At 37.8% G+C, this 15,168-nt stretch overlaps 2 protein-coding genes across 2 annotated transcripts; one reads left to right on the top strand and one right to left on the bottom strand.

Annotated features, from left to right (window-relative positions):
• Positions 1–1,590: 1,590 nt before the first annotated feature.
• On the top strand, positions 1,591–7,368 carry c8a (complement component 8, alpha polypeptide). Its single transcript, XM_028472716.1, has 11 exons — positions 1,591–1,700; positions 1,836–1,944; positions 2,231–2,378; positions 2,536–2,683; positions 3,644–3,833; positions 3,932–4,114; positions 5,202–5,442; positions 5,517–5,648; positions 5,748–5,908; positions 5,995–6,220; positions 7,217–7,368. The coding sequence occupies exons 1-11, from the start codon at positions 1,591–1,593 to the stop codon at positions 7,366–7,368; spliced, it is 1,800 nt and encodes a 599-aa protein (XP_028328517.1).
• A 103-nt stretch (positions 7,369–7,471) lies between these two features.
• c8b (complement component 8, beta polypeptide) lies at positions 7,472–15,168 on the bottom strand. The gene is made up of 12 exons (XM_028473376.1): positions 15,113–15,168; positions 14,898–15,045; positions 14,252–14,399; positions 12,765–12,906; positions 12,532–12,664; positions 10,486–10,683; positions 10,155–10,395; positions 9,244–9,372; positions 9,005–9,168; positions 8,661–8,814; positions 7,944–8,015; positions 7,472–7,851 (listed from the first exon to the last, which is right to left on the bottom strand). Exons 1-12 carry the CDS (start codon positions 15,166–15,168, stop codon positions 7,697–7,699), a joined length of 1,740 nt encoding a protein of 579 aa, XP_028329177.1. The 3' UTR covers positions 7,472–7,696.

Here is a 15,168-nt window from a genome sequence, read left to right on the forward strand (position 1 = left end):
TGACGCGATTTAATTGACCAATCAAAAGTGAGTTAAAAGGAAGGTCGTTAATCCGGATCCTTTTACCTAAATCAAAATATTTCTTTTTTTTTTTTTTTTTAAGTTAATGATATGAAATTATTATTCAATATACAACGTTTAAAATTAATTTGAGCATTAAACTTAAATTATAGTACATAAATAACAAAACAATTATTGGGATATTTTCCCCCCCAGGAACAGACATTTTCATGCTTTGTTCATTCATTATTTGCAACAGTTTAAATTTAACAAAGCATTTTAGTTTTAGTGAATGTGACAGGAAATTAGTCCTGATTTCTATCTTTCCAATTCCTCTCTCTCTCTCTCTCTCTCTCTCTCTCTCTCTCTCTCTCTCTCTCTCTCTCTCTTTTTTTTAAAAAATTGAACAACAAGATACAAAGTCTTGCAGAGGTACTAATAGCAGTAGAACAGCTGTACACAATATATGTTACAAACCAGTAAAAAACAAAATTAACAACAACTTGGACTCTGATTGTACAATAAATGTCATAATATTTGCAATTCAGTTGTCCGGAAGATTCCTTCTACACCACCTTTTTTGTCATCACCATCCACACCACCAGATGCAACAGGAGCTTGACTTTATACATTTATAACAAAAGTAAGGCATCTAAGTCAGATGTAATTTATTTTTTATTTTTTGCCATGGTCAGCTTTCAATAGTTTTAAAGTGGGGGAAAAAAACAACAAATTAAAGTACATTTTTCTTTTTGTAATATGTACAGTTTGTAAACATTGTTAAACTTTGATAAATAACTAGATATGCACAGCCTACAAACAGTAGCCCAGATGTTCCTAACCTTTTTTCGGGCCGTGACCCCAATTTGATATCACAAATGTCCGGCGACCCCAGAGACATTTTTTTTTTTCTCAAATAATTTTTTGATTATGTTTATTAAAGCGTTTTACAAATAGAGTAGCCAGGATTAGTGCACAGAGTGACAAGATGCACCACCTCAGATATTTTTATTTGAGAGTCTGAATACAGGAAACAGTTGTTTGATATTTATTGTGTGTGATGTGTTCATTTGAAGAAGAAGAAGAATTCAAAAAATTTAATTTTAAGTTGTTTTTTTTTTTTTTACTTTTTTTTTTTTTTTTTGGACTAATTACTACTATCAGGTGACCCCACATGGGGTCACGACCCCAAGTTTGAAAAACACTGCAGTAGCCCAAGGGGACCACAACTTCAACATATTAACTTCTTGACAATTTTGTCTTTTTGGCATAAATTAATAGCTTTAAAAGATAGTCTAATTATTTGTTAGGATTCAAACTAACTCTGACTATTACTATCATCATGTTTTTCTTTCTTTTTTTTTACTTACTGCAGCACTATAGAAACATTTGTGCGAATGGGTTTTGCACATTTTGTTAAACAATAATATATATCCAATAAATGGTGATATCGATCATTAAAACAAACATAAACAAAAACTTTCGCCCCCTTTGGAAAGTTTCGTGTTGACTCATTGTCAATCATTCACAGTTCTGTAGAAGAAGTCCAATGTGTTTTTCGATGTCTAGGATCAGCTCCTAATTCTTACAATGCAGACACTTGTTCATTTAATTCTGGCTTTATGCACACTGCATCAGCTTACTGATTTAAACACAAGCGTCAATGCGTCAAGATGGCCTTGGAAAAATAGAGAATACAGGTGCAGTATTTTCCATTTTACTACTTATCACTTATACTTTGGGTAACATCTTGTTGTTAGCTGTGTTATAATGAATCTGGGCGACATTGGACATTTCATGTGAAACGGTGTTGACAAAAATGTTTTTTCTGATAGTGTGGCTTTGAAAAGGAAGATACGAGCTGTAAACAAACCCATTCCCATTAACTGTCGGGTTGGAAGCTGGTCATCATGGACACCATGTACCTCATGTACAGACAAAAAGGTGATATTATATTTTTCCTATAAAGTTGCCATAAGTCTGTCTTAAGTCTGTCTTTTAAAAATGCAATAGATTAGGAACTAACTGTAATGGAATAGTGAAGTTGTGCCATGTCTGTCTATACAGCAATGATGATGGCAGGTTTATGGTAAAATAACCTCCGGTTTCTGTACACAGTTTTACATAACTGCTAATAAATCAGCATTTTTTTTTTTTTTTTAATGACCTCACATTTTAACACATTTTTAGGATAAAAAATAATCTAAATGAATTTCCAAATCTGTCTCAGTATCGGTTTCGATACCTGGAGAAACCCTCCCAGTTTGGTGGTATAATATGTCTTGAGACACTGTGGGAAAAGCAGTCATGCCCAGAAGCCACTTCCCAGTGTCTGGTTGATGATTACTGTGGAAATAGTTTCACCTGCAAAGAAACAGGCAAGTATTCCTTTTTATTAGACGATAAAAATCATTTAAACTGAGAATGACATAAATGTATCATGTATTATGTTTAAAGACATGTCACATTTTAAAAGGTCATTAACAGTATTTGATCAGTGTGTACCGTCCGTCTCATGTCTGTGTGACTTTTCAGGACGCTGCATCCCTCAGTCTCTGCGCTGCAATGGTAATTCAGACTGCGATGATAATTCTGATGAGGACGGATGTGACAGTTTGAATGAGAGGGATGACAAATGTTCCACCCTGATGCCAATCCCTGGTGCTGAACGTGGAACTCAGGGGTAAACCTCCTCAGCAAGTGTCAAACTCAAGGCCCGGGGGCCAAATACAGCCCTTTGGAGCATCCAATTCGGCCCACAGGATAAAATTCAAAATTACAGAAAACATGAATCTTTGTGTAAAAATACCAAGTAAATCAGTTGTAGATATTTCAGCCCTTCCAAATATATAAATTCAATGAATATCCACAATATTTGCAAAGGAATTTTATGAGTTTTTTTGTTGTTTTGTTTGTTTTTATTGTCATTTTGTGTGTTTTTATCAGAATTATGTCAATTTTTTTCTTTTATTATTTTGTTTTTTTACTTTCATATTTTATGTGTTTTTATTTGTGGTTCGTCAATTTAATATATTTTTCTTCATTTTCAATTTTTGATGTCATCACGTTTATGTTTGTTTCTGGGTAAAATTGTACATACTTTTCTCCTTTCTTGTGTATTTTTGTTGTTTTTGGTGTCAAAACTGTCAGTTTTCCCATTCTTTTATCACATGATGGCGGTCATTTTTAATTGCAAATTGTTGAAAAAGAAATCTTTATCTCTTCCAAAATCGTGCAATTTTATTAAAATTATTCCACAAAATGTTCCCAAATTGAAAAAAAAATTGGTCACAAACTCAAGGAAATTGAAACTGAGACGTATATTTATAGTGTTGAATTATATATAATGTTGAATTTGGTTGTTTTCCTGCCTAAAATTTGAGGCCCCCTTGAGATCAAAGTGGTCCGTATCTGGCCTCTAAACTAAAAAAGATTTTGACACCATATATTTACAGATATACAGATAACAGGGAAACAAATTTACAACTGAATACGGTTTGGTTCATCATTAAAAGATAGTATCAATCTTTGTAAAAGTTGTTTTTTATTAGGAACAAAAAATGCTTTATTACTCCAGTACATCCCTTTACAGTTCTTTATTAATATGTATTAATACTAAAAGTAATTATCCACCTTTTTTCAGTTACAACATCTTGACTGGAGACTTTGTCAGTCACGTACTTGATCCAAAATACTTTGGAGGAGAGTGTGAATATGTCTACAACGGTGAATGGAGGAAGTACATTTACGAAGCATTCTGTGAGAGTCTACAATACAATGACGAGGAGAAAAATTACAGGAAACCTTACAACTACCATACGTACCAGTTTGTGGTAATAAATTGTTGGAATGTATTGTTTATTGTTTCTGAACGCCTTCAAAAAAGAAAAAGGGGGCTTGGAATAGAAGTGTAACAATAGATCTGTTACAGGCTCAAGCTCAATCGGAAGGCTCTCATGAGTATTATGAGGACATGGCCAGCATGCTGAATGCAAGAAAAACCATGTCATCTTCTTCTGGGGGATTTACAGTTGGTGTTTATCATGTGGAAGCAGGAATAAGTGCCAGTGAAGAATCCGAATTCTTCACGAACCTAACTCAATACAAAAGCCAGGTACATTTTGTCAGGCATTTTACTTTGTTTGTACTTGATTTCCTCTCTGGGGGAACATGTGCTCAATTATTGTTGAGAGACAAGCATCATTTAGAGACATAATCCATCTGCACCTTAAGGTGTTTAATCTTAAAGCAGAACTAAGTAACTTGCGCTTAGAGCTACACCTAAAGGTCCCCTGTGGTTCTGTCACTGTCATAAAAACTCCACAACCCCGCCGCCTGCCCCAGATAGATAGATAGATAGATAGATAGATAGATAGATAGATAGATAGATAGATAGATAGATAGATAGATAGATAGATAGATATTTGTGTGTGTGCTGCCTGATGGAGCGCTGGGTTGCGAGTGTGTGCACGCCTGTTGCTGCTGAGCTGTCACTGCATGGAGTTGCTTGGATAAAGGTCTCCTCAGCCTTTTTATGCTGGCTCCGCCATGATATAAGTTTGAGAAAAGTGAATTTGTAGACAACCGTGCGATAAACTAGCATTAGTTTGTATTGGGCTTCCGTAAAGCAGTACGTCTTGCCACCGGGTCGGACGCAGGAAAGTTGCAAGTGCTGTTTTCTGGCCAGAGACAGCAATGGGGATGAAATCCCATAAACACTTGTATTACCCTCACAGGGACTATGAGAAGGATTTATTAAGGTGAAAAAATGACTTAGTTCTGCTTTAAATTATTCTTGTGAATTTGCCAGATAGATTAGATCAGCAGTAAAGTTGGGACGATATGTTGTGTGACAAGATATCATGATGTTTAAATGTTACAAGATGTATCGTTAAAGTCAATTATAAGCCTGGTTCTTTTTCCAACTCCAATTTTTTGGTCCTTTTTTCCTTTCCAAAAATATTGTTTTGTACCGTTATTGTGAGTCTATTATCACCAATCAAATCATATTGTGAACCTATTGTATTGTAGGCAATTACCAGCTGAGCCATGGGTTCAATGTACTATAGATGCTGCAGTTTTTTAAACTAATCTTTGAACTTTGGTAAAGATTTTATTTTTTTTTTTAGTTTTAAGATACAATTCATTTACTTTGCTTTTATACTATTAAAATTAAATTATTCCTTCTTTTTTCTCTTTAGGACCTTGGGTTTATTCGGCTCTCGTCAAAAGTGCAAACGGCGCGCTTCAAGCTGAGAAGTAACAACCTGATGCTTCATGAAGATTTTTATATGTCTCTCATGGAGCTTCCAGAACTCTACAACTTTGGGATGTACTCCAAGTTCCTCAACACATTTGGCACCCACTATGTCACAGAAGGAACCATGGGCGGAACCCTTGAATATATTGCAGTTGTCAACAAAACAGCCATGGCAGAATCAAGTAAGCTCTTGTTAATTCAAGAGAGTTTCATGAAATAATGTTTGTTTAATGCTGTTTATTCCTGACTTTTACAGGGGTGGAGTCTGAAAAAATTGGTGGCTGCATTGGGGGATCTATTGGTTTGAGTGTTCCCATTAAAACTACTGGATCAGTAGATTTTAAACTAAAAGCAAACCATTGTGAACTACCAACAACAACTTCAGGAGGTGAGAACCCAATGCATCCTATATCACGTTTAAGACAGATTCACTTGATGCTTGATACAAATGGGTTCTGTTGTTGATTTTATTGTCTCTGAAATGCAGGAAAGGAATCAAGTTCATCTATGATTATGGACAAGTTGATTCTGGTAAAAGGAGGAGTTACGGGTACCAGCAGTACAGCTCTGTTAACCGATGCTGATCTTAACACACACAGAAAATGGGGAGCATCTCTGCAGTACAATCCAGCTCTTATAGAACATGAGGTTGAAGTGCCCTTCAATGCTTTCATGAGCGTTTCCTAAAAAGATCCTTATCTTATATTTTAATTCTTCCTGTTTTCTAAACCTAGATCATGCCAATTTATGAACTCATACGCTTCAGCACGGCTTCTGATCATGTTGGTGTGAGAATAGCCAACTTAGAACGGGCCGTGGATGAATATATGCAGCAGTTTGACTCCTGTCGCTGCGCTCCGTGCCAACACAATGGAATCCCTGTCCTCTCAGGAACCTCCTGTAGCTGCATCTGTAAGTCAGGGTACTGGGGAGAGGCCTGCGAGGAGACGTTCAGGCCAGGTGAGACAAGCCCCATGCATTATATACAAGTCACTCAGAAATGGCTAGAACTGAGACATGAAGCCTCTTAAAGGAATACTCCAAGCTACAAATGCAAGGCAAGGCAAGGCAAGGCAAATTCATTTGTATAGTTCATTTCATACACAGGGCAACTCAATGTGCTTGACATGATCAAAAAGTGCAACAGAAAACATTCAACAGAACATTAACATTAAGAACATTAAAGTCGGCAAAATAAAAAATTCTGTCCCATTTGGCACATCACCCAGACAATTCCACCAAAATACCTTTACCTATACAAATTAAAAATAAATAAATAATATTGCTATTCATGAAAATTGCTTTGACTAACACCTCTATGGCAGAGGTTCTCAACCACGGGGTCGCGAGACATTGGGAGGGGGTCACCAAATGCCTTCAAGAAACTAAGAAACAAACCATTTGAGCCCATTTTTGCTTATTTTTACCCTTTTTCTGCAACTACACCAAACATGTTTTTTTTAACCTATTTTCATCACTTTTTCTTGCCATATTTTTGCTCCTTTTAATGCCTTTTTGTTACATTACTCCCATTTCTGGCACTTCTCTATCTAATTTCAATGCCCTTTCTACACTTTTAAACACTTTCCACCACTTTTCCACCTAATGTTACATATTTTTTACATAATGTTACGTTTTTTTAAAAAAAAAGGCGTACTGTATGGCATTAAAGGGGATAGAAATTTACTCCCAGTCTTTAAAGTGTGAATGATCATGGTGCCATCATCAGGATCACTGATCCAGATAACTGCCAATATCTGGTAAAGAGGATATTTGGTATTTGGCAGAGGTTTGCTCCCTGACTGCTCTTGTTTAACATATTGTTCTTAAACTTTTAAGTAGCTAATTAAACCATATAACCATGGTAACAGTTCAAGATGTTTACAGTTGGATGACTCTAAGTAATGTGTACTTTAGCTGTAGTTGACTAATTCCGTATAAAAATCCCTGTGATAGGTGCTAAGACTGATGGGTCTTGGTCCTGTTGGGCTGCCTGGTCAACCTGCACATCTGGACTGAAGAGAAGGACAAGAGTTTGTAATAATCCTCCACCTGAAGGGGGCGGCTCCACCTGTGTTGGATCATCCTCGCAAACAAGGCGCTGTTAAATGTCACGTGTTTAAGAGTGCTTTGAAAGATTTATCATTATCTGTTCACACATGGTACACACAATATGTATGAGTGCTGTAGTTGTGAGACCTTCTGGGTAAAAGATTGTCTTCCTTCCAAATGTGACATTTGTAGAAGGGCTCTGTAACGTGAGGGTTAAATCTGGTTAAAAGGAGTTGAATTGAGGTCAATGCCTTAGGCAGACTGTGTTAAAGGCTATAGAGAAAAGGAAAATTACACACATGGTTTCACATAAGTGAATAAAAGACAAAGAGACGAAACTGTTCTTTTGCTTTTTTTTGTTTCACTTCTGACATCAGATTTCTCTTAAAAGCAGTCAGTAGATTCTTCATGCAGTCCTCTGCATGTCAGCCCTCCCCTGCTCGGTACGGGGTTGTTACACTGTCGACTTCTTAGTTTTCTATTCCCACTGCAGGGTGACCACGTTCCCCAGCAGCTCCAGCTGCCGTCTATAGCTATTTCTGTTAGGAGGAACCAAAGTGTAGCATATGTCAGTTTGTCATCTGAAATGATAAACATATAAAAGCATTTCCTCATACTAAAAGTTTATGACCTTTTTGCCTTTGAGTGATCTCACAGCCCCGTCCAGTGTAGCCCGATGGACACACACAGTCACACCTTGTACCTATTGGGGAATATAGAAACAATACATACACTACATCAGTGATTCTCAACTGCTGGGTTGGGACACAAAAGTGGGCCATGGACAGCTGGTCAAAAATAAATAAATAAATTCTTAATGTCTCTCATGTTGGACTTGTCTTTTATTTTGAAAGAAACTTCTTTTTTTGACACAGGTCCACTAATGGAGCACCAGCGCTTGTGTATGTGAGTGAGTGAGGGGTGTGGCTTTAGAGGGAGCACGGAGGGGAGGGGGCCGGTAAAAGTGCAGTACTCAAAGGATGCTACTTTCAAAATCAAGCTAGTTTTCGAAAATTACCAACCCTGCCTTTAATTTATCAACCTGCCTAAGCCATGTTTGTTTCGCTTGTGAGGTAGTTTGAGAGGGAGGAGCTCACATTCTTATGTAGGGTTGGAGGAGCGAGGATTATCAGGAGGAGGAGTTTCCGTGTAATGAGTCATAAGGCAAGAAAAATCCAACTCGCTCGTTTGGAACTGACATTTTACAAAATGTGGAATAACAAGGGAGGGAGGAAACAGAGTTTTTTCAACTTTCGTCCTCTGAATGAGGCTAAAGGGATGTACATCACTGCAGCAAAACCATCATTTGTAAATAAGATTTTAAAACAAGACATTATCCTTTTGATACCTCTTAAAACAGCCACGCCATTGTTGTGACAGGGAGCACAGCGACAGGAACTGGCCTCTGCGAGATGCTCGTACAGGGCTCTCTTCATGTTTCTTTTCAGGATAGCACCATAAGTGAAGTCCCTTGAAGTCACCAGTTCATACAGTGGAAGCGTCTGTACAGACAAAAAGGATGTCGTGATCTCTGAGTCTTGAGAATACCTTCTTGCAATATTGCTCCTTTGTGATAATGGGGGTTGAGGGTTGATTAGTTAGATTAAATACCTTTCAGTTGTACATTTGGAGTTATTGTGTTATTGTCACAAGAACAGAGAATATTGTTTGAAATAGTTAAAAGAAACTCGCAGTTTTCCGAAGAAAGTCAGGGTTAGCGTGAATGCCGTCGCCCCATAAACGCATTAGAGTTGGGTCTGGGAGCTTCTTAGACACCAATGCAGTGATGGATTCACTGTTTCCACCTCTCACAACAGCAAAAAAGTCCTCCACCATGTTGCCACGTGCCGTGTCCTCTGCAGAAAGACAGACAGCCATGTTTATTTGAAGGGCCTCAAAAAGCAAGCTGAAAAATGTTAATGGACGCTCACCTCCGATCTCATTCAGAAGGCCATCGCAGGATCCGCCCTGACAACCCAGCGACACGTACACACCTTTTATATTGGCCCCAACTTTAAGGCCTGCTTGTACACATGACTTATAGTCATCCAGAGAATAATCTGCGGAGAAAAAAAAAGAATAACATTTTGTAAGCTATGTAAACAAAAATGGCAAATACAACCCCCAGGTGCCATTCAGCTTACTGAGTACTTTTTGATCTACTTAGAGATGAAACCGTTTAACCCATTGGGGGATTTTTGAAAAGTATTGTGATCTCATTTATCATCATAAAATCGTGGTAGTGAATTAAATATACAATGTTATTTCTTTCATCTTTTTAGGGTACCACAGTAATTTTGGATTGAATCAAAAATAGTTTTCTTTAAAAAGTAAAACATGCTTGCATAAATATCCAAGTTATAAGGAATATTTTCCTTTTGTAAGAAACGTTTTGATCAGTGGGGCTCACAGCTAAATTTTAACTTCACTGAGTTAAATTCACCTTCTTTTTGGGGGCGCTACGGTAGATCTGTTCATGGACACAATTCCACCTGTCTGATAAGATACCGTATTAGTAGTAAATAGAAAATTAATCGTGACATAGATTATGGAATAATTTAGTTAGTAGTATGCTTGTTATTTAAACAAATGTGTCCTATTCTATTGGGTTTAACAGTAAGTTGCAAGTTTAATTCTGTATCAAGGGATATTGCAGAGAAAGGATAGAAGTGGAATTTGGTTTTCTATGTATGGAAGCCATTTTTTCCATACATTTATCACACAGGAAGTTGCACACATGATTAGTAAGTAGCAGACACAGAAAATAAGTAAATGTGCTAGAGTTACTTTTTTCCTGTGCTCAGTAAACAAACATATTCATTTATATGTTGCACACTCATACCGGATTTCTCGAGCTTGTCCTTGTTCAAGATGATGGTATGTTCGTAATCTCCCCCCAGGGTTGCCTCAGTGATGAAGTGAGTGCCATAGTCTCTGTAAATCTGTCTGTACTCTCCATAAACATAAGTCTGTGGCAGAGCGCGCAGGCGCTGCAAAAACTCAGGGTGAAGCATCAAGCCCTCAGACTTCAGCATGTACTGGGCCAACTCCAGCTCTGATTTGGCCCTCACGAAGCTGCTGGTCTGGGATACGAGAGGAGCGGGTTAGAGGGGGTAAACGAGGGCACACAAAAACTGGCTGTACAAAGGAAAACCATTAAAGACACGATTCACCTTGTGAGAGGCTCTGCGAAGCTTCTTAACCGACTTGGAGTATTTGTTGCTGTTGTAGTTAAAGCCAAACTCGGCTACTCCTGGAATGGCAAAACCTAGTGAAATGATGGTTCGTGATGTGCGCTCCCTCATGGTGTAGTACATGTAGTCAGAGTAGGTATCAAAAGTCTGCATAGTGAAGTCATAGGAGCCTTTTGTCTGCGGGGAAGAGAAATGTAGCCTCATCAAATATTACAGAGGCTAATGAAGAAAAAAAGGGTTGTACAGTATGTCACAGGGTTGGGGTCAAAAATGACATTTTCAATTGCCCATGTTCAATAACAATTAAATACATGCTGGTACATGCAGTTACCAGCATTTTTCCCAATTACGGTTAAATTACATATATTTGTTATCCTCAGAAATGCAATTACAGTTGCGTTCTCAATTAGTAAAGTTCAATTACAATTCATCACAATTACTGAGCCTGAAATTAATAACCTAATAAAAGATAACTTTTTTCTGTTATGATAATAGTTCCTAAATCAGCTGTAATTTTTTTTTAATATTTTTTTCAAATGGTAAAATTTAGAAAAGTTTGATATGAAACCCATTTTAATAATTGTTAACTATATATGTGTAGAACTACATAGAACTTTAACGTGGTTCCCCAGTTCACCCCAAAATCAATTATCTGAACTCAATTACAATTTAATCACGATTACAATTAGAATTATGCCATAATTGTAATAAATTATCAATTACATGATTACAATGATTACAAATTTTTCTCTACTGACACTTAAGTAGTAAATACCACGAGATACATTGTGACCAAAAAAAACCAAAACAAATAATAATAATAGTAATAACAATAATAATAAATAAATAAAGCTGCAAGCAGCGATGAACGGGCCCTCGCAACCACACGCATGTCGGGAAGTGGCGCACGTTGAGGTGAAGTGTTGAGACGTAGCTGACCATTTTCAAGGATTATATCACAAACTTTCCTGCATTGTTCTATGCATATATAATGCCTATGATTTCCTTTTATCAATAGGTGGCGCTATGACTATGAATGACGGTTGAGTGAAGCCATACAAAAAAATACTTAGCCTATGGAAATAATTAAGAGTTTTTAGAGCTTTAAATAAGTTCCATAAGCGTAGCACATCATCCAAGTGAACAGGCTACAAAGAGGAATATTTCAATCTATAATCTTTGTCTGTTACCAAGATAACTTGAAAAGACTTGGATAAAATTTTCAGGAAAATTGATAAATGGGACAAGGAACAGGTGATACAATTTTGGTGATGTTCTGGCAACCAAAAGAAAAAAAAAATTTCAACGTTTTTGAACGTGTTTTAGGCTCACTTTTTTTGTAATACTAATACAAATGAGGTGCATTACAATAGGGTCTTACGCACCGTTGTGCTTGGACCCTAATAATAAAGACAATATCTCTTTAAATGCTTGTCTGTGTGTCTGTATGTGTGTGTTCCTCAAATATCTCTGCGGATCAGGATCAGACTGACCTGAGAGTTTCAACATGGCTGCTGCTTGGTTTCAAGGGTGTGCAATGATACCATTAATAAATTGGACCAGACTTGATAGCCCACCTCCACGCCCCATCTCCTGAGTCGAAGGACCCACCGGTGCTTCATGTGACCGCGGCTTTGTACCTGCAGCGGCGCAAGCTGGAGCTGAATGTAGCCGCATCTAAACCGACTGTTGTGAATTAATGACACTAAAAGAGTCCGAAACGAGTCTGTTCCGGTCTGAGGAGATCTGGATCCGCGAGGACAAAAAACTGGAATCGGAATAGATGAGGTTCAACTCCCTACAGTGTCCTTGCTAAAAGCTAAAATATATAAAAACACAATAATTATCACTCTACACATTTCACAACAAACCTAAATGTACCTGTTTTACCTTCAAACACAACCTCATTTGGCCATCCATGAAAAAGCTACTTAACCTCCCACTTTTCTATAGCAATACATACTTGCAACGGGCACTGCACTTGTAAATACAAATAAGCTGAGTATCATTGTGAGGCATTTCCACCTGCAGTGTGTAATGTTGTAAGTTATACGGCTTCCTGAATCTGACATCCTGAATGTAATGAGGCAAACAACTGCCAGCATAATATCTGTTATCCAGCACCACTCCTTCCAGGTCACTGTTCAAGATGTTTATTCTGAAAGAGACCAAACAGGAACCAATGTAAGCATTTAAAATCCTCTATGCTAATTTATTTTAACATTTGGCAGAGGCAGACGAAGGGGAACAAAACTCACCCTTTGGCAAGGTTCTCAATCCCCCAGTACTCCTCAGCTTCCTGAGGGCAAGGCTTGGAACCCGTCTGACAGCCCATTTCGTCTGACATGTCTCCACAGTCATCCTCTCCATTACACTGGAGAGTTCTTGGAATACAGCGGCCTGAAGGACGCAATCATATCACATGACTATAGTAGGAACTGCAAAAAGTTTGATTGGTACAAATCTCCTTTTCAGAAACATCACATACAAAGGTCACTAGCTTGAGCGCAAGTATAGAAGAATTACTAAAAGAGAGACAACAGTGTCAAGGTTTTTCTTTTTTCACAACTCTTCTTAAGTGTTTGAAGATTGTTAGGCCCAACAATGAACCTTTGTTGGGCCTAACGCGTTGCAAAGTAAAGCTGTTACTTCTGGTGCTAGCTAGTAGGCTACACTTGTGGGCATATTTCTTTACTCTGGATGAAGATTGCCTTCACATGGAGATATTCTCACTAATTCTATTTGTGAAGGAGAAAGACAAGAACATTGTCGTTAAATATAAGCTGTGTCTATAGGCTCAAAGCTCCTGTCTACGGCCAGAAATAGTCTTTCCAATCTGTGAAAGTATGACTAAGGTAGAAGATAAAGGAGAGTGATGAACACATCCATCCAAAGTCATTCAAAGGAATTGAAAGGAAAGCTATGATTTATGAAGTCAGTGAAGTCACGCTACACAAGAGGGTAGGATTTTCAAGGTCAGAGCAGAGGACATTGCTCTTTGTTGTTTTTCTCATGTTCCTCAAGTTTGTTGTGTTTGTGTATCATATCAAAAGGTTTGTATTCAACAAGTTTTTATTTGGATTTGTTTTCCCTATGTTTATAGTCATGTCTGTGTGTCACTTCAACCCTCTTATTAACACATTTTACCCTTGGGGTCAATCTGACCCCAGGGATATTTGCCTCTTGAAAATGATTTTCAGAAAATTGTTGACCATGTTTTTTGTGTCAGGCATTTTGTTTATTTGTTGAATACATGAATTACACTTTGATAATGAAACCTTGACCTGTTCTCTAGCGTCACCATCAGGTCAAACATGTAAGTTATCATTAATGTATTTTGAAGTTTTCATTCAAATCTTCTCACATTTACTGACAACAATAATGACCACAAGAGTACGAACCCTATTGGTTGTGGTGACGTTTTAGTTAGTGTATCTTGAAAATATTTCATCCAAATACTTTCTAATTTGGGGTGCACATTCATAACTCTCACAGAATGAACCAGTGTTGGTGTTGGTGACCCCTCTTTCCCCTCATAATCATATTTATTTACTTATTTAGTCAACTATTGTTTTTTGAAGAAACAACATTGAATGGGGTCATAATTACCCCAAGAATAATAGTTCCAGTGAGATTAATTTTGTCTTATTTTTTTAACTGTAAGGAAATATAGAGTTTTAATCTATAAATGAAACATTTGAAAGCAAAATGGGCGGACAGGGTTGTGTGTTTATGCTGTAGATACCTGTCTGGGAGCATAGAAATCCCTCACACAGGGGAACGTTGTCACACTTGTATCGAGCTGGTACATCACAGGCCTCCTCCTCCCTGCCAAAAGATTGACATTGTTCGCCTCCGAAGTGAGAGGGCTGCTCCAGCTTAGCATAGCGGTACTGTGGTATTCAGGGAAACGATGGTACAGATACACATACAGGAAGGCATGCTGTTAGCCAATAAGGATTCTTGGAAACTGCTCCGGGGAGCCGTAACAGCTGAAATGATATTAGTGAGCGCTTTGTCACTTTGTCATGTCAAGGTTATGAATCCCTCCCACTTGTAAAGTGGGTGAGATAAAGCACTGGAATACATCAGCTCAGCCTTCTGCTATAGCACTGGCTTTTTTTTTTTTTTTATCTCACGGAAATTACACTCCCAAGACTCAGATGTCGAATGAACCATGTCGAATGTGTCAGTTTTCTCTCCTGTGGAAAGATTTGTTTATCTCAGTGGCCAGTCCATTTAATTTTTGGCACAGTATCTTCTGCACTGTTTTCTTTTTGTTTTTTTGTAGTTCTCTTATCACATGACACATCCAATGCATTAAAAAAACATGGATGATGGGACATTTCACAGCACCTCTTTTACACCATGTGTGCAATATTTATACTTACTCTCTTTTTCTGGCAGATATCACAGCGTGACCATGAGCTCCACTCTGATAAAGCACAGTCTACTGGGTGAACGACCACCAGATCCCTCACTGACCGATAGCTACGAATACCTGGCTCTTCGCTACTTGTTGCAACCATCAAGTATTTGCTACAAAACAGACAACATTTTTATTTGTTTGGAACAGAAAATTGGTGGTTGACAATAGACTTCCTACCTGTGTAGCAGCAAAGTGAGGAGGAAAGGGCGGCAGAGAAGGCGGAGGGCACTCAT

The sequence above is a fragment of the Gouania willdenowi genome, chromosome 17 (genome assembly GCF_900634775.1).
Source record: "Gouania willdenowi chromosome 17, fGouWil2.1, whole genome shotgun sequence".
NCBI lineage: Eukaryota > Metazoa > Chordata > Actinopteri > Blenniiformes > Gobiesocidae > Gouania > Gouania willdenowi.

Bases quoted from the DNA above. Each gene is read 5' to 3' on its own strand.
- c8a (XM_028472716.1), top strand. From the start codon at position 1,591: ATGCAGACACTTGTTCATTTAATTCTGGCTTTATGCACACTGCATCAG. The intron at 1,701-1,835 runs GTGCAGTATTTT...TTTTTCTGATAG, and splicing joins TGGAAAAATAGAGAATACAG to TGTGGCTTTGAAAAGGAAGA. The intron at 3,834-3,931 runs GTAATAAATTGT...GATCTGTTACAG, and splicing joins ACCATACGTACCAGTTTGTG to GCTCAAGCTCAATCGGAAGG.
- c8b (XM_028473376.1), bottom strand. From the start codon at position 15,168: ATGAGTGCCCTCCGCCTTCTCTGCCGCCCTTTCCTCCTCACTTTGCTG. The intron at 15,046-15,112 runs GTAGGAAGTCTA...TCTGTTTTGTAG, and splicing joins CTCACTTTGCTGCTACACAG to CAAATACTTGATGGTTGCAA. The intron at 8,815-9,004 runs GCGAGTTTCTTT...TTGTCTGTACAG, and splicing joins CTGACTTTCTTCGGAAAACT to ACGCTTCCACTGTATGAACT.